Consider the following 26,560-nt stretch of genomic DNA (forward strand, 5'->3'; position numbering starts at 1 on the left):
TTAAGTATGTATTTCAATAGGATTAATGTAAACTATATTTATTTGTAAGCCCGCTTGTTCGTCTATCTCAGGGAGTGGAACAGAAGCCTCCCTTTCTTTTATTACGCTGCAAACATCCCACCTGTGAGGGAGGATATTTCTCTTAAACAAAAACGCCACCAGGTATGAAACAGCAATGATAGTCCCCAAAGTGAGAAGCATGGTGAAGGTTTTAAAGGGGAACAGCTGAATGTAGACCCCATCCACAAGAGAGCAACCTGGGTAGTGAATAATAGGGGAGATTTTCAGGGAAGGCTCCCCTGCCAGCAGCCTTAACAGGAACCCGAAGAGGAATCCAGCAGCTGAGCCATATGTGTTGGTGTTGGGAATGAAAAGCACGCAGCAGAGCTGGGGAAAGAGAAGGGCGTATACCAGCTCACCACTCAGGAACCACAGATCATAAACAGAGTTAGAAAGGAAAGCCAGGCCTGCAGCTGCTGCCCCAAAAACCACCATGGAGACCCTCATTATACAGACGACTTCTTTCTCCGTAGCCTGTAAAATAAGAGAGTATTGTTGTAGAAATCATCATTGGCTCATTTTTAATCTCACCCTGAATTAGATCTCAAGGTTACAAAAGTCAGAGGAGTTTATTAATAGATGCTGGCACTGTTATAACAGTGCACTCTAGTGCTTGTGTAACAGCCCCTGCCTTGCCAGTAGTGTTTGAACTCAGGCCTTTCAGCGCCAAAGCCCGCACCTCTGCCACTTAAAATAAAGGAGGAACTTTATTAGTTGTACTGTTGATTAATGACTGAGGCCAGCACATTAGTTAAAGTGGCCTTGAATTTTGGGTGCCCAACTTTAGACACCAGAGCCTGATTTTCAGAGGTTTGGACCATCTACAGCTGCGTTCGAAACCAATGGGAGCTGCAGGTGTTCAGCTCCTTGCAACATTACATCACACAATATGTCCGCAAAACTGAGCTCCCAAAAACTGAGGCATGCAAGTGGAGAGGCCAGGACATTAACTGTAGTATCAAACCAGGTCAGAATTCATATGTTTCACCAAACTAATAATATTGATCCTTACAGATTTTACATTTGTATTATTTGTCTGTGGTAAGGAATTTTCCATATTAAAAATGGGTAAATTTAAGAAATGTTTACAGAAGTGAGGGTAGATTTTAACTCTTGCACTAAAGAGCTTTTCTGAGTTGCTTTTAAGTCCCGCTGGTGGGCCTCATGCTGGGATAGATTATGTGGGATGAAATCAGAGGCAAGTCTAAATGAAAATACCTAAGAGAGTGTAAGCAACTATAATTTTCACCTTCTGGAATTCTCAGTGTGTAAGTTACGCTAACTTGGCCAATACTACAAAGTGTTGCCAGGACAGCTATGTCAGGTAGGAGTATGAAAAAAATCACACACTCCAGCTGACACAGTTATGCCAGCAAAGCCTCCTATGTGGACGCAACTGTGCTGACAAGAGTGCTTTTTTTTGGCAGAGCTGATGTTGTTCAGGGAGGTGGGGGGTAGCTATGCTGACAGAACTCCTTTTGCTGGCATATGCTGTGTCTCCAGTAGGGGGCTTTGTCAGCATATCTATGCCTGCAAACGCTCTGTAGCATAGACAGGCCATGGGACTCTCTTCGCTGTTCTGTGGTGTGCTTTGAGGTACTGCTGTTTGAAACAGAACTCCCCCAAGTGAGGAACATGTACGGTTTCCATCCCCATCCCCCATGGAGATGATGATTTGGGCCAAATCTATTTAAAATAGCCTGGTGAGTTTTGCCACTGACTTCAGTGGAGCACTACAGGCTCTGAATGTGGTTGTGCTTGCCTTGGCAGACACAATTACCAACCCCAAGCCCTGAAAAATCATGAGTCAGCCCCCTCCCCCCCATCACGAGATCTAAAAATATAAATAAATTTTGGGTTGTTTTTATTTACATTCTCATGTCTAAACCTTCAATATGTACTCCACCCTTTTCAAGGTTTTCTCCATCACCGTGAGGATTAGAAACTTTTGTTTAAAAGAAAGCTGAGATTCCCATGCAGTCTCTTGATTTCAGCAGTTCAAGATATTGATATTGACTTCACTGTGACTACTCGTGTGAGCAAGTGCTCACTAGCATGAGTAAAAGGTGCACAATCTAGGCCCCATTGTTTTAGCAGCCATTTTGATTTAGTAATGAAGTGAGAACAACCTTTCAGGAAAATCAGACCAGCCTGTTAATTCTGGAGGGTTACTTGCCCAGTCAAATTAGTGATATATTTTTCTAAAGCAGCTTGATATTGAAAACCTAGCTATACATCTTATACAAATAAGATTAATAATACCCATTTCTAGGATACAGTCACCTTGTGCATTAATCTTGGCCTCCTAGTTTTTCCTTTGTCATAACACAATGTATTTGCCAGAGTTTAAATAAAAAGGTCAGGCCACCAAGTAACAAAGTACAGACCCCAAGAAATTCAATTTCCTGTCTTATCTTTACTACATACCTTTAAATCATAGGATATCAGTGTGATTTACAAACTTTATAGATAAATCATTTCACCAGCACTGAAGTGCTGTCATAGAATCATAGAATATCAGGGTTGGAAAGGACCTCAGGAGGTCATCTAGTCCAACCCCCTGCTCAAAGCAGGACCAATCCCCAACTAAATCATCCTGTCCCCAGCTAGAAAACTTCTCTGTCACTTTTTTTAGTTCCAATTTCTAAAGTTTTCTTGCCTCCTCTGTGTCACATGAGAGCATCTTAAGTTTGTTGGGAAGGCCAGGTTTCTCTTTCTGGAGTCATTAATAATGAAACAAAAACACTTTAACAAATGGAACAATAGTCAGAGAGGAGCCAAAAAGCGCCTTCTGCTCTCTAATATGCTGCATGAGTGCTTTGAAGTGCTTTGCCCAAGGGCTTTTTGCTGTTCTCTTTGACTTCATTTGAGGCTATGAAATAGATGCACAGCTTTTTCATTTGCTAAATGACTAGTTCAAAGTCTGCTCTCTGTAGTGATTCCATCCCATGTCTAGAGCCCAATGACAGCATTTTACAGCAACATTCGCCTTGAGAAATCTCCTGGGGGCATACAGAGGAGTAGTTTAAAAACCTTCCATAACTTTCCCTATGTGATTCATGGTGTCAGCGGCTCACAAAGACTCCTCACCTTTTTCCTAAGAATTTTCCTGTAGATGTTGTGAGCTAGCATGGAGCTGGCTGATAGAAGGGCTGAATCTGCAGAAGACATGACGGCAGCAGCAATGGCTCCTAAGCCAGCAACGGAAACATACGTTGGGCAAAGATACTGCAGAACTATGGGTAGTATCATGCTGGACTCCCCTCTTTCATTAGGGGTTGGCAGACCATAGCTTGTCTGATTCCAGTCTTAAAAAAGAAAAGAACATTAATTAACAGGGAGTTTTGGATTTGCTGTGTTTAATTTTTCATTCCTTTACTCTCTTCTGTGTTGAAGTAACTAACAGTGAATTCCGCATTGATCTTGACCTTTTATTTTTCCCTGCAAGGTGCAGTAAGACATACTTATTTCCCCTGAAACAATCAATAACTCTGAAGGGAAAGATCATTAGGAACACTGTCAGCATTCCTGGGCTCTGTAAGATCTCTAAATTGTCAGAAATCCACCAAAACTTTCTAAGCTTCATCATGCTTTGAGGTCTGTGGTTTGGGGGTTATGAAAATGGAAGAAAAAATTAAACGAAATTCAACCTTGAAAAACACCAGAACGTTCATCTGAAGGAAAATAATTCAAAGCACAGCATAGAAGGAAGATTCATAGATTCATAGATATTAAGGTCAGAAGGGATCATTATGATCATCTAGTCTGACCTCCTGCACAAGGCAGGCCACAGAATCTCACCCACCCACTCCTGCGAAAAACCTCTCACCTATGTCTGAGCTATTGAAGTCCTCAAATCGTGGTTTAAAGACTTCAAGGAGCAGAGAATCCTCCAGCAAGTGACCCGTGCCCCATGCTACAGAGGAAGGCGAAAAACCTCCAGGGCCTCTTCCAATCTGCCCTGGAGGAAAATTCCTTCCCAACCCCAAATATGGCGATCAGCTAAACCCTGAGCATGTGGGCAAGATTCACCAGCCAGATACCCAGGAAAGAATTCTCTGTAGTAACTCAGATCCCACCCCATCTATCATCCCATCACAGACCATTGGGCCTATTTACCATGAATAGTTAAAGATCGATTAATTGCCAAAATCACGTTATCCCATCATACCATCTCCTCCATAAACTTATCAAGTCAGATAGGTCTTTTGCCCCCACTGCTTCCTTTGGAAGGCTATTCCAAAACTTCACTCTTCTGAGGGTTAGAAACTTTCATCTAATTTCATCTAACCTAAAAAACTCAGCCAGTAGTCATCCATACAATTAATCTCTCCTGGCTTCTGCTGCCAGAATCACCGAATTCTGTTCAGCACTGGTAGCTTTTGGTAGTTTTGCATTCTTTTGATTTTCTTGACAAACAACACATTTTCCAAATTTGTGGCAAGTCCTGTTCTTTCAAGTACATTTTAAGGGGCTTGTGTCCTTGAAGTCTTCATATACTGTAACTTCTCTGTAGAGGTAAAATTCCCAAAGTATATTGTTAGCATTACCACCACCACCATTTTTCATTTTGTACAAATACACAGATTTGTGCTACAGACGATATAAATTAGATCTATGTTAGCATCAGAACTGACATTTTTGTACTGACCTATGTATAAGCATCACTAAACTAAAAAGCTAATTTCTATAATATTTCAAAGGCTTGTACTGCATGAACAGGCAATTGCAAATTAAAACATTCTACCAGGCAGATCAGGTGCAACATCATATGTACAAAAGCTTACAAATAGAGAAGCATTACATTAGGAATTTATATATGCATTCATGTCTACCCACTATGCAGTACAAACTGTGGGCACACTATCTACTATTTGGAATGTCGTAAAACAAGAACTTCATCAAATCAGTTGGTTTACAAACAAAAGTCAATGCAATTTGGGGATGCACAGGCAGAAGAAGGGTTATGACAGCTCCTGTCTACATACTATAGATATTTAGGCCCCATCAACGTAGTATCTGAGCACCTCACTAATACCAACAAGTTTATCATCTCAATAGTTTTCTGAGGTAGAGAAGTAGTAATATCCTGATTTTTCAAATGGGAAACTGAGGCACAGGGATTAAGTGACTTGTCCAAGATCACACAGGATGTTTGTGGTAGAACTGGGAACAAAGCTCAGATTTTCTGAGTTTCTTATGGTTTAACCTTGAGGCCATTTGTGATAAGTGAAGCGGGGTGGGGGGGGGTGGGGGGGGGATAGCTCTCTTTTACGGACACCCAGCCAGCCAGTTAGCTATAAAATCCCTGTTAGTAGCTGTTCTCTACTTTCTTTTACCTATGGGCTTTTTTAACCCTTTACAGGTAAAGCAAGGAAGTGGGGACCTGACTAAAAGAGCCAATGGGAGGGCTAGAACTTTTTAAAATTGGGAAAAAACTTTCCCTTTTTCTGTCTGTTGTTGTTCTCTAGAGAGAGGGGACAGAGCAGAGACAGGGCTGTAGCTATGCTGTAAAAAGCTGTGGGCCAGGTTTGAAAATCACTAGATCATACCTAGAAACTACTCATTTGAAACCCCAGATATGTAAGTAGATCAGAAAATGTCTAGAAAGATGTGATTAGATTTATCTCTTTTATTTCTTTATGGCTTGTGGACTCCTCTGTGCTAACCCCCAAATGCTTTTGTTTTGCTGGTAACCATTAAGCTGGACCTCAAGAAAACCATTCTTGATGCTTTAATTATTATATTTGCTCTTTTTAAATCTAGCAATAGCCTAAGTTCCAGATGTATTTTCTTTCTTTTGGTTTTTAATAAAATTTACCTTTTTAAACAACAGGATTGGGTTTTTGTGTCCTAAGAGGTTTGTGCACGTTGTTTAATTAGCTGGTGGCAACAGCTGATTTCCTTTGTTTCTTTCTCAGCTCTTCCCCGGAGTGGAGGTGAAAGGGCTTGAGGGTACCTCATAGGGAGGAATTCCCAAGTGCGCCTTCCTGGGTCTAAAGGGGTTGGTTTTTTGTTTTGTTTTTTTGCACTTGGGTGGTGGCAGCATCTACCCATCCAAGGTCAAAGAGAAGCTGTAAACTTGGGAGTTTAATACAAGCCTGCAGTGTCCAGTATTAATTTTTAGAATCCGTGTGGGCCTCCACCTTCTGCACTCGAAGTGCCAGAATGGGGAATCAGCCTTGACACCATTCTTTTCCCTGCTGAGATTGCATGAGAGTTGGCAACGCTGACATTTTGAATCTCTGTGACTGTAACTCTGTAAGCCTAATATTGCAATGAGCTTTCTTTTTTTTTAATTCTGAGGGACTGTTCCTCAGCTATTGTAAATTGGTGTGAGCTACACAGATTTACACCAGCTGAGGATCTAGTCCTCATTATATATGACTAGGGATTAAAACAAACAAACCTCTTTGTACCAGAGCATTGCCTATTTAACCATATCTGGAAAATTAATGAGGAAAATATAACTTCCAGAGTGGAAAGAATGATCTTAGGGGTAGAAAGAATTTTGAGACTGAGGATAGCAGGCCTGGGTCCAGCCTGCCCTGTTCCACGTTCTAGCCTACAGCTGCCTGACATTATGTCTTCTAGGAGTTGTAGGCCAGGCTGCAATGCATGATGGGAAAGAAAGAGACTATAAGAGGCAGCCTTTCGCAGTGCTACCAATTCTTGTGATTTTATCACAAGTTTCACAGGATTGGGTGATTTTCTTAAAGCCCCGGCTTCGTGTAGAAACTCAACTTTCATTTAAAAACTAAAAGTTCATTTCTAGCCATATGGTCATTGAGAAAAGTTTGAAAATGTGACCCAAGCCTTAAGGCTCAGAAACCAGAAGGCAAAGAAATCTTTTTTTAAAGTCTCATGATTTTTAAACCAGTCCCATGATTTTTGGAGCATGACTCATGGTTTTTGAATGCTTGGTGATAGCTATAATGCTTTCCTCAGAGTGGACAGAAGGCCCAGGCAAGCAGAAGCGTAAGGAAGCTCTTCATGGGCTTGGATCAAGGTGGTGTGATTCCTTCTTGAGAGGGAGCCAGGGAAGAAACCTGGGAGGGTGTCTGCTGAAGACATTTCAGAAGGCCTAGGATGAGATGGGCCAAGGTGGGAAGTGTCTGGAAAAAAGTGAAGCAGGGCAGGGATTTTAATGCAGTGCACAGCAGCTTAAGGTACATCTACACTGGAATAAAAGACTTGTGGCATGGCTGCGGCTGGCCTGGCCATGGCTGGCTCGGGTCAGCTGACTCAGGCTTATAGGGCTCTGGCTGTGGAGCTAAAAATTGCTGTGTAGATGTTTGGGATCAGGCTGGAGCCTAGGCTGGATCCTCCCCCCTCACAGGGTCCCAGAGATCGGGCTCCAGTCCAAACCTGAACGTCTACAGAACAGTTTTACAGCCTCGCAACACAAGCCCTGGGGGCCCAAATCAGTTGACCTGGGCCAGTCGCAGGTGTTTAATGGCTGAGTAGACTTTACCCTTAGTGGTTGAGGAAGCCTGGGCTGAAGACTGCACTAGACGATGGAATTTCTTTATGGTGCCACCTATAGGAGATGGGAACCTCTGCAACCAAGGAGAAGGCCCTGGAAAGAAAGCCAAAAAGGCTGTCTGGAAGATTTGGATTTTTCCATTTTGTTTGGACTCTTCTTTGTGACTTTTGTATCCTGGAATATTTTTAATTTTGACAACAGGGCTCTCTGAGACCTCCTTCCAGCCAGCTAAAAGGAGATCACCATGTATTGGGAAACTGAGGCAGACACTGCATCTCCATGTAGGAGAGGGAAGATGCCTGTTACAGTGAGATTGATATTTACTTTGCTATTCATTGTGTCACTGTTTACTTTTTCTTCCCCATTTGTTTGTTCTATCCATCATTTGTGCCTCATACGTATAGACAGCAAGATTTTGGGGACACGGGCGTGTGTGTGTGTGTACAGCGCCTAGCGAAATAGGCCATTGGTCATGGCCTCAGGGTACTAATGGAAAGAAACAGCTTTTGTGTTACCTGTAGAAGCAGCAACTGCACCAATAAGAACAGATGGAATGACCATGAAAACACACCCAAACCCTGCAAAATAAGAAGTGAGCCTTGCTTGTCTGGATGAGGAGGCCGCGAGGACTCTTTGGAAATAGATCTGCCATGGAATACTTCCAAGAGCCTGAAAAGAAGGTAAACCATTAAAAATAACTCATGCATCATTATTAGAGGCTGGAGTGACGTTTGCTATAGACCTTCATTTGCTCCCTCCCCCACCAGAATTTTCATAGGTCTGTATACTCCATTATGTCTTCCGCTCTTTGTCTCCCTCCCTCCCAACTTTGCAGGATATAATATAATCACATATAATGTTCTGCATGCTGACGCAACTTCGCCCCCTCTCCCCTGAATTTTTCTGAAATGACGCCTGTGATTCGGGGCAAACCTATCCTCATGAAGGCAGTTCCTCCCTCCAGACAGTAGTCATTCTGGGGTTACTGCTGCTACTGAAACCTGTGGGTTGGTAATATTCCTTCTGCCTGTCACTCTGTCCTTTTGCAGGGGAGGGTGATTGGTAGATCTGTGGCATCCATTATCTTGGCCCCCACTCCTCCCTGGGCTTGTCTCTCTCCTAACCCCATCCCTTTCCACTGCAGCCAGGAAAGATCCCATGCAGAACCAGGCTTTATAGCCCACAGGGGTGTATGCTCCTTCATTCATTAGGCTTCCTTCATTCTGTAGCAGAGCTGCCCTTGTTCCACTGTTTTGTGGGAAAAGCAGCAGGAGTTTCCCTGTCAGGCACTCAGGGTGTCTTTGGCATAGGAACTCCTTTGTTGTCATTTATTATTTTTACAGCACCCAGTACACAGGACAAATAATAAGACTGGCCCAACCCTAAGACCTTACAATCTAGATTTAAACACAAGCCAAGAGTAACAAACTTCCTGAAGAGGGATGGGCTGAGGCAGGACACGAGTCACAGCAATAAGAGCACCCTGTTCCTCAGACAGTATTATTAATGTTTATTATTAGGTCTGTCAAGCAATTTAAAAAAATGAATCACGATTAATCGTGTGATTAAAAATATTAATTGTGACTAATCGCACAATTAATCACGCTGTTAATAATAGAATGACCATTTAGTGGAATATTTTTGGATGTTTTCTACATTTTCAAAAATATTGATTTCAATTACAACACAGAATACAAAGTGTACTGTGCTCACTTTATGTTTATTTTTTATTACAAATATTTGCACTGTAAAAAACAAGAAATAGTATTTTTCAGTTCACCTAATACAAGTACTGTAGTGCAATATCTTTATCATGAAAGCTGAATGTACAAATGTAGAATTGTGTACAAAAAAACCTGTATTCAAAAACAAAACTACAATTTTTGGTGACATTTCACATAGGCACCAACTCTATGGGTGCTGAGGGGCTGGAGCACTCATGGGGAAGAATTAGCAGGTGCTCCGCACCCACCAGCAGCTAAGCTCCCCCCGCCCCCGCTCCTCATCCCCCCCCCCCGAGTGCTGCGTCCCACTCTTCCCTCTCCCAGCGCTTCCCGCCCGCCACCTAACAGCTGTTTGGCGGTGCTTAGGACTTTCTGGGAAGGAGGGGGAGGAGTGGGGACGTGGCGCGCTTGGGGGAAGAGAGGGTAAAGAGGTGGGGCGGGGACTTGGGGGAAGGGGGTGGAATTGGGGTGGGGTGAGGGTGGTGCAGGGGCAAGCAGGGGCAGGGCCAGGGGTGGTGGGGGGAGGGGTCGAGCACCCACGGGGCAGAAGGTAAGTCAGTGCCTATGGCATTTCAGATTTTTAAACCTTGCATGGAGGCCTGGGCACCTCCCAGCTGCCACAGGCAGTGCGGGACCCCTGGAGCTGCAGGTGGCAGGGGTACCCCGCAGCCCCCAGCTGCTGCAGGTAGCTCCTAGCCCCAAGCAGCTGCCCCGCTTCAGGCGGTGTGGGGACCCGCAGGTCCCCATTTTGTCCTGGATATTTTTAGTAAAAGTCACGGATAGGTCACGGCAACAGGTCACATCTTCTGTGAATTTTTCTTTTTTGCCCGTGACCTGTCTGTAACTTTTACTAAAAATATCCGGGACAAAATCTTAGCCTTAACCATAATAAAGATGCATTCATAAAAATATCTGAAATTCTGAAGTGTCTTTCTCCCTGTATTCTATCGTGTGAAACTCAGTCTGTACTAGTGGGTTTATAAAAAGGTGCTTTGCTTTTACTGTCACTCCAAGTGAACTATTAGAAGGAAAGGATGGAAAAAAGAAGCTCTTACCACATACAGAAGTTCATCTAACCATCTTCCAAGATACTCTGTTTCTAGTTTGCCAATCCATGGTACTTGATAGAATTCATTAACAGCAGTATAATAAATGCTTTCAGTTGCAGAGTTCAGCAGTGCAAATGGCACACAAGTCCACTATGTTTAGCATGAAAACAATTATCAGTACAAAAGGATAATGTACACCAGACAACATTTGTAACTCTTCTGTTTTCCCTATAAACCTGAAATTCCCCCTCCCCAGACCATACCACCACGAAATCTTGGCATTCCACAGAAATCTGAAATTGCCTCCCACCTTTAAGCTCTTATATGGGATTTTTCTAATGTTAAGGATGATGGTTGTGAGTAGACTGAGGCTGAGAAGGGGGAAATAAACTAGTCCTGTTTAACCTTTCCATTTAAACTTCTGTCTTGTTTTCGATAGCTCTTTTTATACAGCTCACATGGGTACTCTGTCCTTGTCATTTTATAAAGTGGCTGGTTTTGTATAGAGAAGTTGCTTTGCATTGCTGTGGTGCTACAAACTAGCCCTAAAGCTGGTTGAAGTGGGGAAGCATGTCGAGGACTCTTCCCTATACCTGAGCTTTTCTATAGATCTGCAGAAAGACTGCTGCACAGGTCCTGTGGGTGTTGTGCTGTGTTCCAAGGCATAGCCTCGCCTAGTCCTGACTCCATGTAGTCATATCCAGTGCAGTTTATCTCAGCTTCTTGACGGAATACACTGCTATGGGGCTGGGAACAGCCAGTGGCAAATCAAATGGAATCTATCCCATTTGGCTCTAACAAAACAGCGGCTGAAATATTAATCATGCAGCCTCTTGAATAATGATGGTGATTAAGCAGTGATGATGCAATTACCAGTATCTATTTCAGTGGGGAAAACAGGCAACTCAACACTGTTATAACTCAGAGAGCCTTCTAAAGGTACAGCAAGCACTTTCCCCCTTGAGAATCCTGGATGTGACTCATTCAATTAGAGAGCAGTGCCCTGACCCTCTTCACAGATTTGCACATGAGGCTGCTGTCCTGAACATACCTAAAAACTGAAGGTTTACTTTTGCCCTAAATCTTTAAGAGATCAGCTTTGGCTATAAGGCACATGGAGGTGGCGATGTGAAGACACAAACCCTGTAGAATAAAAGACTGAGAGCAGTGTCACTGGTACACTCCCCTTTATGTTGTACTACTGTATATAGCAATGGCGTAGCCAGGAAGGGACTCTTGGGTGGGCCCCGACTTTGGGTGGATGGGCAAGCCCTTGCACCCCAACCCCGCTCTCCGGCTGGAGCACCAGGCAGGCAGAGAGGGGCAAGTGCCTGACCCCATTCCCCAACTGGAGTGCCAGGCAGTAGGGTGGAGCAGGGCAAGCCCCCAACCCCACTCTCCGGCTGGAGCGCTGGGCAGGCAGAGTGGGACAAGCCCCTGCACCCGGACCCCACCCCCCAGCTGGAGTGTTGGCAGGTGGGGGAATGGGGCAAGTGCTGGGGCTGGAGCAGAGCCAGGCTGGAGGGGGTGGGCCTGGATGGCTGTGGCCCACCCAGACCCACTTGTGGCTACGCCCCTGGTACATAGTGCCCTCCCAATGGGGAACAGCTGTGATTGTGCTGTAAGGGTGTGGGGTGTGGCAGCAGAGACCAAAGGTCATCCTCCATTTTGGAAAGCAGGATTCCAGACTGCCAGGCCAGAACAAGCTGTGGCTGGCTGTCACTTATAGCAGGATCTTGTTGCTGTGTTTTAAGTGTTTAAGTAATAATGTCATGTTAAATATAAAGCTCTCTGGGCCTCAAGAATAATACCACACTCCCCACGGAGGGGAGCGTCTCTGCTGGCTGGCATAGATAGGGTGAGGACATTGTCTGTCCTGCCCCTTTGGGAGAGGCTGGTGCTGATGTGGGTGGTAGCCTGCATTCTCCTTGAGCTCTCTGGACACAAGTGCAGCAGTTATTTCTAGCCATGTGTGAGTGTGCTTCTGGCACCCAGCGGTTCCTAGTGCCTCTTGCTTTTCTCACCCCACCTTGAGCACCCATTCTGGATGAAAAAATCAATCGTGCCTAAATGGCTAACACCTTTTGAAGTAGGGTGACCAGATAGCAAGTGTGAAAAATTGGGATGGGGGTTAATAGGCACCTATATAAGAAAAAGACCCAAATTTCAGAACTGTCCCTATAAAATCGGGACATCTGGTCACCCTATTTTGAAGACAGCTGTTTTGTTTATAGCCATGTTCTGGATGACATTAGACTCAGCTGCCGGTTAAGTGACTAGTGTTAACCTAGCCACCAGAGGGGGCCCATGCTGTTCCATAAAAGCAGTTGGAGAACTGTAGTAATGAAGCCTTGCAGAGTTCAAATAAAGTCCCTCCCTTGGGTCATATCAGGCTTGCAACATTTAAGGAAAGACAAACTGAAGACTAAAGTTTCCCCACTTTGGCCTGTGTGGATCTCCCTGCCTGAATTCCCTAGTGACTATTTTGTTTGTGATATTAGAATAAAACAGTCTGAACAAAAACACAGATGCCAGACCCTGGCTTATGCTATCTCTGCACCTGAAAAACTACAGCCAGGAGAAGGGATGCAGCTGCTGTGTCCTAAACCTAGCTCCTCCAAAACCCGTGCAACCTGAAGCTCATCTCACATCCCTGTAAATCAGGATGAGCTCCATGGAGTTACATTGGCATACAGCTGGTATCAGAGAGAGGAAAGTCAGGCTGCAGGAGTTAATATTCTGCAGAGCTTGGTGAGTCGCTCCCAGGTTGAGCCTTGGAGGAGCATTCTGTGGAAGGGATCTGGGGTCGGGAACTGTAGGTTGTGTGAGTTTTAGTGTCTTATTTACTACTTATGGAATGCATCCTCTTCCACTCAGAATACTCATAATAATCCTGGCATAAGAAGAGCTTGTGTAGACACTCCCTGTCTCTCTAAAATATGGAGGGAGGGGGAAACTGTTTTAAGAAATTTGTGCAGTAATCTGACCCTTCAAAGACAGAGTTCCAGTGATCGGTGGTGTTGGATCCAGAGTGGATACACAGTCATAATCATCATGATCTTTTTCTAATATGCTAAGACTAAACACTGTTTTTGATTTAAATAGTTTTAATTTCAGCCCATCTAATTTAGAAGTGCTGTTACAGACCCGTTTATTGCAAATTAAAGTGCAACACTCTGACAGTCATCTCCCACTGCTCATTCTGTTGGGATTGTTTTGGATGTCCACTAAAGGCTCCATCCTACAAATACTTATGTGTGTGAATTAGTCCCATTGGACTGCTTGCCTGAGTACTTCATATAAGTGTTTGTAGGACTGTGCTCTGAAACCCACATCCTACGCAGACCCGTTGCCTTCCTACAGATCCATGGATTTCACTGGAGCTCTATGTGGATGCAGGGATCCTCCCACATAGAACTCAGTGTAGGACTGGGAAGTTAGATACCGGTCCTACAAACACTTAAGCATGTGCATAACTCTAATTGAAATTAATGGTGTCACTCACGCGAGTAAAGTTAGACGTGCTTATGGAATTGAGTTGTTTTTAAGCACTATTGGGCAAGGACTGTTTTCTTTAAACTTTCACCTAACTTTGGGTACCTGAAATGAGCATTTCCAAATTTTCCAACACGTGCATGGTTCTTCCCACAAGTGTAACCTTAATCTGAACTTTGAATCTTTAAAAAAAATACCTAAAATATTCTCTGAAGATATTTCCCCCTTAAGTTATTAAATATATTTATATTTTTAAACTGTTATTCAGTTTAACAGTGATTTGGAGAGAAGGTGGAATTGAGGTTTTTGTGAGTCTGAATAGTGTATTGCTTGAGAAACCTGTTGCTGTTTTACCACAGACATTTAGAAAATGGCATGTTCCAGCTTTGCGGAAAGAATTGTTTTCTAATAAGTTCTGACTTTGAGGTGGTTTCTGGCATTCTTGCACATTCTGGATTTAAAATAAGCTACTGGGGAAGGCACTTGGAAGGACTTGGGAAATTTGGTCTTTTGATGAATTGACCTAGAAACTACAACATTACAGCCTCATAAAAGAATTATTGTTCACCCTGTGCTCGCTCCAAGACTCATGAAGGGTTTTACATATCATTTATGCTGCTTTGTAATTCCTCTTGTAAGCCAATGAAGTGTTTGTCTTAATTAGACATACTGAAAGATCCTTGGGGCTGAGACTGTGGGTTAGATTCTGATCTTAGTGACACTCATAAATCTATGAGGCCAAATTCTGCTCTGGATTTTGTAGGTGTAAATTCAGAGTATTTTCAGTGGGATTACTCCAGATTTATACTGTGTAAATCAGAGAATCTTTCATGGACTGTATGTGAGTCAGCTGTTTTTTTCCCAAAGGAGCATGAACTTGCTTGAACTATTTCCCTCTGTTTGGATTCAATCTCCAGCTGTTTTCTGGGAATTCAATAGGTGGCTCTCCAACACCCCCCCCCCCGCCCCAGTCCCCGCACCCCAGTCAATTGATAGCTGCAGTATGGCCTTCCAGGGTTTCTGTGCTGCTGCAGGGCGTCATTTTTCAGATGAGATGTAAAACTAAGGTTGTCACCATACTCTATGGTCATTAAGGATTTTATGGCAATTTCACAATAGTAGCAGTGTTAGCTCCAGTGACTGGGTCGATTCCAAGTGGGGCAATTAGTACAATCAAACTAAATGCTCTATAGTGTCAGTTATATCTGGTATTTTCTCTTCTTCTCCTAAACTGTTGTGTAGTGTGCGTATGTGCTGTTAAACAGTTACTGCCATCCACCCCAGAAGTGGCTGCATTTAAATGGTCAGTAAAATGACATTGGTTTTATGACTACAGAACTGCTTTGTTTCACATCCTGTATATAACTGCCTTTAGAGCAAAGGTTGCTTTTTAATGGTTTTCCTTAGATTGTTATTAACCATGCAATAATGAGATCAGGAAATAATAAAGAAGCCCCTTCTCTACATAAACAGGTTTCTTGTGCTTTACCTCTTCTACACTTCAATCTAAAATCACAGAAGTGTATAGGCCTTACCAGGCTGACCATCATAAAAACCAGCTGTATCACATCAGTGTACGCAACTGAGTATAGTCCTCCCAGTAAAGTGTAGAGTGTAACAGTACATGCTGAAATGATGATAGCTAAATATCCTCTGATATCCAAGATCACACTCATTGTAGCCCCTGTAAAGAAAAACAGCTTTCTATATATCTACTCACACACACACACAAACATATATACATACATACACACACTATAATTACACAGTTGGCACCATACCGGTCACAGAACTGCAATCAATATTCCTGTTATAAACCAAAACTTGAAGCAAGGAATCTTCATGCATCTAATGGGCAGAAATTATTATACAATTTTAAAAATTTTATTTTAAATGCCTTTATTTTAAATGGTTTTTGTGAACATTCCACTTTTACAGTTTGGTCAGTACTAAAGTTTGGCTAGCCTCAAGCAGCGCAACTAATCTTCCCCAGTCTCAATGTTCAGTTTCCCTTTCGATTCCTCTGTTAGTGGAAACACCAAGGACTAGTTTCAGAAATGACACTTGAGATGGTGTAAAGGAGTTTAAGGAGGTCTAAATTGGTGTCATTTATTCACCCAGAGGCTGGAAAAGTGTGAGTTAAAGTAAGAAGAGGCATACTTAAGTTACATCCTCCTGTGAGTTGGTTTTCTTGCTACAGTCCTATCTTCCAGCTCTGTCAGTGTGTAAATTACACCAGCTTAAACTTCTCTAGGCTCCTTCAAACTAACTTACTCCCACTTACCAATGTGTAACAGTCAGAGGTGATGTGTAAAGTGGCTTTAACCCAGAAAAAAAATCTTTGGTAAAATATATCCTCAGTATTCCACACTTCCCAACCATACAACATCCACATACTTTCTCCTCCCCCAACTAAATCTCCAGACTCTAAATCTGGTCATTCTGTCTGGGTTTCCTAGGAACATAAGAATTGCCGAACTATGTCAGAACAGTGCTCCATCCTACCCAGTATTCTGCCTCTGACAGTGGCCAGTACCAGATGCTTCAGAGGAAGGAGGAAGAAAACTTGAAATTGTGGAATATCTTATTCATACAGAAAGCTCCTTAACACTGCCAGTTAGAGGTTGGCTTATGTTTTGCAGTATGAAGGCTTATCCTATTCAAACTTTTGTTCTTTTTGAAAAAAAACCTCTTTACTAGCATAACTGTGGATATATTTGTTATCCATATAAATATCTAATCGTTTTCTGAATCCTGGTAAACTCTAGGCCTCAGTGATACCTTATGACAATGAGTACCACAGCTTAAATGTGCATTGTGTAGAAGTATTTCCTATTATCAGTATTACATTTGCTGTCTTGCAATTTCATTGAACATCCCATTCCTCTTGTATTATGGAGAGAGTAAATAGAAGTTCTTAAACTACCTTCTTTGGGCCACTCATTATTTTGTTAGTTTTTATCATGTCCCATTTTATTCCCTTCCAATTTAGAGTAAACAATTTTTTTATTCTCTCTTCACATGGAAGTTTTGCCTGGCCTTTAATCATTCTCATTGCCTGTCTCTGAAAAATCTCTTTACAAGTCTTCTCAGAAAAAACACCCCAACAAACCATTCCCATTTTTCCATCTCCCAATTTCATTCTTTTCTACATCTCAATTTTTCTATTTCCTTCTATGACACTTCCCCCGTCGCTCTCATCTTCTGTCTCTCCTCTTCCCCATCTTTCTGTACCTGTGCCCACCTCTTTCACTCTTTCTCTGTCTCTCCTATTTCCTCCTCAAGACCCCCTGCTCATTTCTTTAGCTCTCCACTTTATATCCCTCTCAGTCACTCTCCTTTTCTATTCCCTTCACTCACCTTCAGTCCTTCTCTTCCCTCTTTTGTCCTACCTCATTTGCTCTTCCTTATTAAGACTGCTGCCACAGCTTCCCCTTTCTTTCCCAATGGCCAGTGTGTCAAGAGCAAGGCTGTTTCTCTGCTTTTCCCTCTCTGCTTCTCTGTGTCATTTTGTCTCTGCTTCTCTCTTCCTCATGGGGCTTCTTCACCAGTGGATCCATGGACAGATTTAGGCCATTTAGGCCACACCCATGCTGTAGCAGTCAAGAGTTCAGCTGCATGTAATGGACTTCCTGTTGTGTGCTAGCTATCCCTTTGAGGAGAAAGCAAGTTTCCCTTTATTATCATGCTCTGTGGCGGGGGTATAAATTTAGCACAAATGGATTTCCCACTGATGTCAATGGCAGATTTGCACAGGGTGGAAGTATGTAGTAGCTAAATGTTTAGTTTTTATCATAATTTGTTCAGTACCTTTTCGTCACATTCAGCATCACCGAGGGGGAGAATATTCTACCTTTAACATCGCTGCTATTTCTACCCCTTGTCACTCTTCCTTCTCAGTCCTCCTTTCCCCCGCCTCTCTTCCTCTCACTCTACATGATCATTTTTGTTTAGTCGAAGACCGAATTTTCCATTGGACAAAAAACTGTTCTGATGGGAAAAGTTTGCTCTGTCCTAGGTCACGGTGAAAGTTTCCTTTGCAAACATGAGGGCTACAAATCTAGGTGTTTGTCACCCTTGCCCTCGGGGAACCGCTGCCCAGTACTAGAACAAAACTAACGCCACCCTTATATTAAATAAAACACTATAGTGTTCTCTCTGCAGTAATAGTCCAAACACTCTGCAGCAGTAGTTCAGATCTTACAGCTTACAGTTACATAATAATAGTTCTATGGCTCTTGTGCAGATTTTTATTGCTTATTTCCCTATTATGGTTTAACTGTTGCGTTCTGTTCAAATTTCGGTGTATCTGTACAAATACTAAAAGGATCCAGAAACTACTGACTCTTAAAAAAAGCTACATGATGCAAGGGGAAAAAGAAATCTATTCTGAATGAGTATATGTATAAGATATATACTTACCTAAAGCAGAAAGAATAGCTGCAAACCAAAATACATCTCCTATCAATGTTGGAAGAAAGAGAAGGGTTCCCATAGTGTTCCCATAGGTTTCTTGGAGGGGATCCATCATTGTTACATAGCTTTTGGATCGCATTGGCTTTACAAAGAAGAGGCCCCCTAGCAAAAATCAAATGACAAGGTAAATTATTATTTTAGTTATTGCCTACTAACCAAACAAGAATGGGGCCCCATTGTGCTAGGAGCTGTACAGACACAGAGTAATAGACAGTCCCAGCCCCAAAGAGCTTATAATCTAAATAGACAAGACAGACACAGGGTAGGAAAAGAGATATAACAGGCAGAGTGAACAATATGGTGACTGCAAACTTCATGTTAGTTCTATGATTTTTAATACATTTAAATTATGCATTTAATTATGCATAGAATATCTCCTGATCAGAACTATCTTGTCTTTCTGGAGGACGTCAGCATTAAAACTAAGAGATATACATTATATCATATCCTTTCACTAATGTCTTCCTAATAAAAATTGGATGGTTTCCTCTCTCCTCCCCAAAACATTCATGGGTCACTATTACCAAGTTGTTGTTGTTTTTACATTAAGCCCATCATTACATTGACTTTATTTCCAAATAGAGATGAAAGACTAGTTCAGAAGCACAGAAAACCATTGTTTTGTGTGTGTGTAGAAACCAAACATGGCAAGAGGTTAAAGTTGAGTCCAAGCCAGAATTTTTTCAGATTTTCCATAATGGTATTGAGAGGGCATATGTGAGTGTTAGATATGGAAGCAACCCAAACTGTGGGGACTCAAGGTGCCTCCATCCACCACAAGTGTTGGAGAATGCGGGCAGCTTATGCCTGATACAAGGGGAGAAAAAGCCCATGGAGGAAGACAGAGCTCAGTAGCTCTGAACAAGATGGAACCTGAACAGTGGTGTAAGTGGCTAGCGGAGATGCACAATGGACCACCCATGAGCAAATTCACACAACACAACTGCAACTGCTGCTGTGGGAGTTGATGACCCAGCAGCAGGAGTTCCACAAGAAGATGACACAATGTATTGTGCCAACACTGCACTCCTCAGGAGTCCCTGCAGGGCACAGTAGTGCCATAGTGGGTACCCCCACCAATACCCATGAAGCTAAACAAGATGGGGCCAGACAATGACGCTGGGGCCTTTTAAATTAACTTTGAGAACGTAGCACGAGCTTCCTGGTGGCTCCCTGAGCAGTGGCCTTTGATTTTTGGCTCTATACTTGACAAGACCAGCACAGGCAGCCTACCATAACTTGGACTTGGAGCAGACTAGGACTATAAACAGGTAAAATCTGGCCTTTTGGACATTTCCAGGGAAACTCACTGTTTATCTTTTAGGTCTGAAACCCCTCCCAAGGGGGCTAGACCCTGGGTCGTAGCTCAGTGTTTGAAGGAATACTGTTGGAAGCGGCTCCACCCAGAAGAAAGGTCTGGGGCTCAGGTTGCTAAGTGAATTGTGATCAAATAATTTGTAAGGCTGTCGCAGCAAAAGGCAGAGAGTGGGTACTATACCATGATCTGGGACTTTGTCAGATACGGTATGGTTAATGGAGAGTTTTCTAGAGGCCAAAAGGGCTGTTAGAGACAGAATGCATCAAGACCTTGATGCCACACAGGATAGGTTTGAGAGAAACCTGTGAAGGCAACCTCAAAGTGGTAACACCCACTCTGAGGGGGGTCCACCTTTGGGGATGTCCTCCAGGATGATCAGACCAGCCATTAGACCATGGGAAGACTGTGAGGAACAAGGGGGTCTAGCTCGGACATGACACTGCCAGTGGGACCATCAGTCATCTCAAGCAGCTGAAGCAGGACCTGCAGAACAGAGGCCGGCCACTACTCCATGGCCAAGTTCTCCTCCAGCTAGAACAGATACTGTCAGTGCCCCTGAGTAACTTGCTACTCTTCTGGACAGACTGACACATAAAGAAAGGATTCTCTCTTAATGAATGTGAGTATGACCAGGGTTCTGGACTGCAGAAACCAGTACACAGAAAATGGTACCCCTCAAGTTGACAGTGCTGGTGATGATCCAAGGGAAAAGAGTTCCAAGACTCGCTGTAGGCGACGACATCCCCCAGAAAGTCAATTCACTCACAGTGTATACATGGCAATGTGAAAACATACCCCAGCTGACCCTGTGGACATGTTCTAAGGTGATAAGTGTAGTCCTGGCCCAGAAATTGGCCTACTTTGTAATCAAAGGCCAGGAGTGGCCATTTTTTGGCAAGTTGTTACTGTACGGGTCTGCCCAGTGAATGGGGTTCTGGCTCAGTTGTTGTAGAGTGACTCTCAAGGCTGGTAAACCTTGGGGAATTGGAAGATCCCTGAAGAAGGAACATCACAAGCAACATGCTTGTCAATCTCTGCAGAGAAGGAAGAGGTTATCAGCCTGGAAAAGGAAGTGCTCTTACAAGGCAGGAATTTTGTTCAGGAACAAAAAAACAATCGTACACACATAGCCAATTGTCCGGGCATATGACCAATTGGCATTTATAAATGGGGAAATAATGGCGCATCAGAGGGTCAAGCAGTATCCATGAGAAAGAGCACCTCTACTGAGTTGAAAGAGATCCACGAATGGGGTAAGAAGGGCCCAGCTGGTGGTGCCACGCAAGTATCACTGGACAGTATTGCAGTCTGAACACAGCCTCCCATGTGCTGGACACCTGGGAAGACAGAAAACACTATCATGACTACTAGCTCGATTCTACTGGTTGGGCGTGCGTCAGGAGGTGAGAGAATACTGTTCCTACTGCCCTGAGTGCCAGTTGTCCAGCAGCAAGGGGGCTCCCTGTGGTCCCTTTGCCCTTGATTGAGACACTCTTTGAAAGAATTGGAATGGACATAGTTGGGCCCCGGAAAGGATCACACCGGGGCACCAGTACATTTTAGTAATTGTTGACTATGTGACCAGCTCCCCAGAGGCTGTTCCCCTTCACTCTGTGAAAGCTACAGTGATAGACCTTTGTGACAGACCTAGAGCTCCTGAACCTCTTCTGATGCATGGGATTTCCCTAGGGAAATCATAGAATCATAGAATCATAGAATATCAGGGTTGGAAGGGACCCCAGAAGGTCATCTAGTCCAACCCCCTGCTCAAAGCAGGACCAATTCCCAGTTAAATAATCCCAGCCAGGGCTTTGTCAAGCCTGACCTTAAAAACCTCTAAGGAAGGAGATTCTACCACCTCCCTAGGTAACGCATTCCAGTGTTTCACCACCCTCTTAGTGAAAAAGTTTTTCCTAATATCCAATCTAAACCTCCCCCACTGCAACTTGAGACCATTACTCCTCGTTCTGTCATCTGCTACCATTGAGAACAGTCTAGAGCCATCCTCTTTGGAACCCCCTTTCAGGTAGTTGAAAGCAGCTATCAAATCCCCCCTCATTCTTCTCTTCTGCAGGCTAAACAATCCCAGCTCCCTCAGCCTCTCCTCATAAGTCATGTGTTCCAGTCCCCTAATCATTTTTGTTGCCCTTCGCTGGACTCTCTCCAATTTATCCACATCCTTCTTGAAGTGTGGGGCCCAAAACTGGACACAGTACTCCAGATGAGGCCTCACCAATGTCGAATAGAGGGGAACGATCACGTCCCTCGATCTGCTCGCTATGCCCCTACTTATACAGCTTATATACAGCTATGCCCCTACTTATACAGCCCCTACTTATACTTATACAAATCAGCTCAGCTCAAGGGACTAACTACACCTCCCAGCTGATGCACTGAAGCTATTCCATAGAGAAAAGGCTACTCGATTATTGAAAAAGAGGTGCTACCAATTAAGCAGGCCATGGATTCCCTGAGGTATTACCAGCTGGGCAGCCCCTTCTCCTTGATCATGAATCACGCTCCTCTATGCTGGTTCCATAGCATGAAAGACTTGAACTGTGTATGATGTGATGGTACCTCGTGCTACAGCACTATAGCTTCAGGGAGCAACACCAGGTGGGAAAGGCCCATGCTAACGCTGGTTTTTTTTTTCCCACGGGAAGTCGGAGATGGAGGCAGCCCTCCCCAAGACCACCCTCCCAACTTGAGTGGTGGGCTACGTGAAGGGGCACACCCTTTCCCTATCAAGGAGGAAGCTAACAAACTCCACTGGGCCTGGCCAGCACTATCTAGATACACCTCCAAGGCTTCCTGTGCCTGGTGGGGGAGGGAAAGGGGAAGCCTGCCACAGGAAGAGGCAGTTAACTGGGGAAGCTGCAGTGCCTCAGACAGCTGATTACAGAGATAGATCAGCGAAGAGGGAGACAGTCACTGACTGAGACAGCCCTGAGACTGCCTGGACTAGGTACAGATCAGGTGTCACCAAAAGGGGGCAGGGCATCTAAGGAAGGATTCTAACTCTGATCAGGATGATTAAAAGCCTATAGACAACCTGGGACCCAGAGGGGTGGCAGAGAGACTGCCCAAGAGACTGAGCATCTATTTTTTCTTTTTCTTGTCTTTACTTTGTTCCTCCCTGCCCTCAGAGAGGGGGAAAGGAACTCTTTTTTGGACAAAATCTTGTATACCCCAAGCAGCGGAAGGAATCTGTCAGTTCCAGAAACGCAAGCAACCCAAACCATAGTCTCAAGAGGCTCCCACCTACCACAGGGAGGCACATTTCTTAGCTCAGCTCCCTCAAGCATGTGTAAACCCATCTTTGTCTGGCCGAGTTAATTTTGCATGAGAGTGCAGGATAGTAGAAGGAACTGTTCATACCAAATGCAGTAGGTGGCACACTTCCCTCCGAGTCAAATTTAAGTGAAGATACTTCCATAGCTATATTGACCTAACTGTGTAGTGTGGACCAAGCCCTAATCTTTCTCTTATTAGAGGACAACAAAGACAACCTTGGAATCACAAAGATGAATGCTTATCCTCCTTGCTGTTCCACCCTCTTTTGTCATTTCCTTCATCTATTATGGCCATCTATTTACAGTGTAAGCTCCCCAGAGCAAGGGGCCTATTTTCTGTCTGAAGTGCCAAGCATGCTGTCGATGCTATATAAATGCTAACAGATAACGGACAAAGTCTTGAATTCCTTCCTGCAGAAAGCTTCCATTGACTTCAACAGGACTGTGTCTGAGTACGTACTGAGCAAAGACCTCAATAATAATCATTTAAGATGATGGTCTTGCATCTTGGAAGTCAATGGGAGTTTTGTCACTGAGTTGAGGGGAACAAGGCAAGGGCTTCATAAGTAATAGGTTGCTGGGTCTAATCCAACAATCATTGAAGTCAATGAGAGTCTTTCCATTGGCTTCAATGGGATCAGGCACAAATGAGTAGAACCTTCACATTCTGATTTGGACTCTGGTATCTGGTGTGCTGATAGGATAGTGTCGGGGCCCAATAAGGGATAAAATATTAATAAAACCTTTGTTCAGTGTTACAACATTAAATAGTTATGTGCAGTTCAGATATTCAGGTTTAGCTGGCTTGTTTCCACTATAACAACCACCATTAACCATTTTTAAATCTTTTATTAAAAACATAGAAAAAGAAGGAAAAGCAGTTACAACACTGAAACCAAGTATAAGACAAACACACAACAGGGGAGAGACAAGAATAGCAAAGAGAAAAAATGCAGCTTCTGTCTCTGATGCTGACTTTCACAAGTAGCTTCCCTTGTAGACTAACACAGGTCCAGCACATGGTCTTATCAGTCACTCAGACCTGGCAAACTTGTACCTCTGTCAGGCTGACTAAAGCCGTTGCGTTAAGCTGCCTCTGATCACAGGCTCACAGCAGTTTCAAAAGGTAGAGTTGTTTTGGCTGGCTATGCCAGACTCTTATTAGACAGAAGGTAGAATGAGAAAGATAGTCCAGAGAAGAAACAAGATAGAGAGGGAAAATAACATATGAGGGAGGTGGATGATGGCAGGAACCCAAATCTCAAAACCCAGGTGGTGGTGGTCAGGATTTAGACTAAACTGGTGGAGGTGGTAATTTCATCTGGTTCTCTCTGTGGCCAAGTCTGCTCTCGTAGCCTTTCAGGATCAGGATGATGACAGCCCAATAGTATCAAGGTAGATCCTGAGGCCCCAGTGAAAGGTCTGAGGCCTTTTTCTGCAGCCACAATAGGAGAGCAGCAGCCATGAGCCAAGAAGCAGAACATCACATCCTCACATTCTGTCTAAATTACATTAAAATAATATAATATTGGGCTGTTACGGATGATATCCTGTCCTAATAGTAGCCACCATCACCAGATAAAAAAACAGATCTTAAGATGTTTAAAGAAAACTTTGTTTAATAGCATTCTGTCTGGCAAGGAATCCTGTGTCAACAGTTGTGGTTGTGAAATCTCTACTTTATTGTTTTGCCTTGATAGTCCCTACTTCTCTGTTGTTTATCTGCATGGTCTCTGTCTGGTTCTTTGATTGTTTCTGTCTGTTACGTAACTAATTTTGCAAGGTGTAAATCAACTAAAGTGGTGGGGCATGACTTGGTGGAGAATTGTTTCACAATGTATTAGGATTGGTCAAAGAATTATTTTGTAATACTTCAGTAAAATGATTGCTTAAGGTATAGCTAAGCAGAACTCAAGTTTCATTCACTATATAAACTGGGGTCCAAAAGGAAACTCTTGGGAACCAACTCCAGGACACAGCCCAAGATCAGAGCTGCCAGACCTCAACACCCTGGCAACCATATCGTGCAGAACCTGGAGCCCCCGGATGACCTGATCTTGACTGGCCAGCAGAAAAAGCTCATCTGCATTACTGGGAGTGGTGAGCATTGTATGCTTAGAATGTGCATTTTGTTTTGATGATTGTTAATAAATACAAGTTAAGGATATTACTGTCTGAGGCTCTTTCACTGGTAAAACACCCTGAAAACCCACACAGTGTAAGGTTTACACCTTGAGCCCACGGAAGGGTAAGGGTGGGTGCCCTAGAGTGTGGGGTTATACCGTGAACCCTAGGAACAGGGTAAAGGTGGGTGTTCCTACAGTGTGCGAGTAACCCCAGGAAACGATGGGAGAGGCAGCCACGATGGTACAGTTCACCCCTACCAATCCCCAAAATAAGCAGTGTCCAAGAAGGGGGAGCAACCTCATTGCATTAAAATTAACCAATCAAAATGAATTTTGGTGATTTAAATGATAATAATTTTCTCCCATTTCTAGAATCTTTCAGTTTGTTGTTAAGCCAAACCAGGAGTTTAACAGGTTCCTTGAAGTCCCCTAAACAGAGTTATTTTAATGTGAACTATCCAGTTTGTGCCTGTCTGTCTCCAACATTTGCTGACTTTCATAACCACTTTTATGCAACCCAGTTGAGTTGGACAACTCAGAATACAGGCATCTGAACAACAAGAAGGCTAAATTTTCATGTTGCTAAAACTGCTTTGCAATGAAAACGTCTAAGAATCGAATTGTTGTTTTTACCAATGATAAAAGCTAGAACATATCCTACTGGAGCCAGGACCCAGGCCAGCCCTCGTGTAGGGAGGTACACGATCTCAGACGTCCCATTGATGTAGCCACCTCCAACCCAAGTTGCTGGAAAAAAAGAAAAGCAGGAGGAAATTGAGAAAAAGAAGAAATCATATGGTTTTCCTTTACTTCAGAGCCACCATCATATTGTGTGCTAGAAGATAAGACATATGAAGCAGAAGCAAAGATAGAACTTCAAGAATATAATGTTACAGAGTGAATTTTCAAAGTGTGGGCCACTAAAGCTAGGCACCTAAATAAGTTGGCTGGTTTTCAGAGATGCTGAGTGCCTATCACTCAGTTCAGCAAAGCACTTAAACACAAGTACTTAAGTCTATCCCTATTCAGCAAGACACTTAGGAACTACTTAGCTACTAGAAAGGTTACACTGTATGCATCCGATGAAGTGAGCTGTAGCTCACGAAAGCTTATGCGCAAATAAATTGGTTAGTCTCTAAGGTGCCACAAGTACTCCTGTTCTTTTTGCGGATACAGACTAAAACGGCTGCTACTCTGAAACCGTTCTTTGATAAGTAATTCATGCTGGCCACTGATGTGATGCATGGTTCTGCAGTTGCTGCTCTTATTTAACCTGTATGGGACCATTAGGAGGATTAGTGAGGAGGAAAGGATTGAGGTGCTTTCAGCATGTAAATGACAGTAAGCAGTATTTTTCCATCCCGTCCAACTCTGGTGGTGCAGGCAAAGGGCTTTTCTGGTGCCTGGTTGGCTTCAGTAGGAACAGTGGGAGCTCAGTGCCTCTGAAAATCAGGCTATTTCTTAGCTGTTGCAGCCTCTGCATTCTCCCAAGCAATGATTTTACACTTATCTTTCTGCTTTTCCCTCTTTCTG

At 43.5% G+C, this 26,560-nt stretch overlaps 1 protein-coding gene across 1 annotated transcript; it reads right to left on the reverse strand.

Annotated features, from left to right (window-relative positions):
• Window positions 1–25,701, reverse strand: LOC311514856 (high-affinity choline transporter 1-like; the record flags this gene model as incomplete). Its single annotated transcript, XM_084617558.1, has 7 exons — window positions 25,661–25,701; window positions 18,237–18,392; window positions 15,350–15,498; window positions 10,326–10,469; window positions 8,062–8,215; window positions 3,151–3,368; window positions 1–534 (listed from the first exon to the last, which is right to left on the reverse strand). The coding sequence occupies exons 2-7, from the start codon at window positions 18,367–18,369 to the stop codon at window positions 1–3; spliced, it is 1,332 nt and encodes a 443-aa protein (XP_084473684.1). The 5' UTR covers window positions 18,370–18,392; window positions 25,661–25,701.
• Between the last annotated feature and the right edge of the window lie 859 nt (window positions 25,702–26,560).

This window comes from Lepidochelys olivacea (assembly GCF_965140295.1).
Source record: "Lepidochelys olivacea isolate rLepOli2 genome assembly, chromosome: 1".
Classification (NCBI taxonomy): Eukaryota; Metazoa; Chordata; order Testudines; family Cheloniidae; genus Lepidochelys; species Lepidochelys olivacea.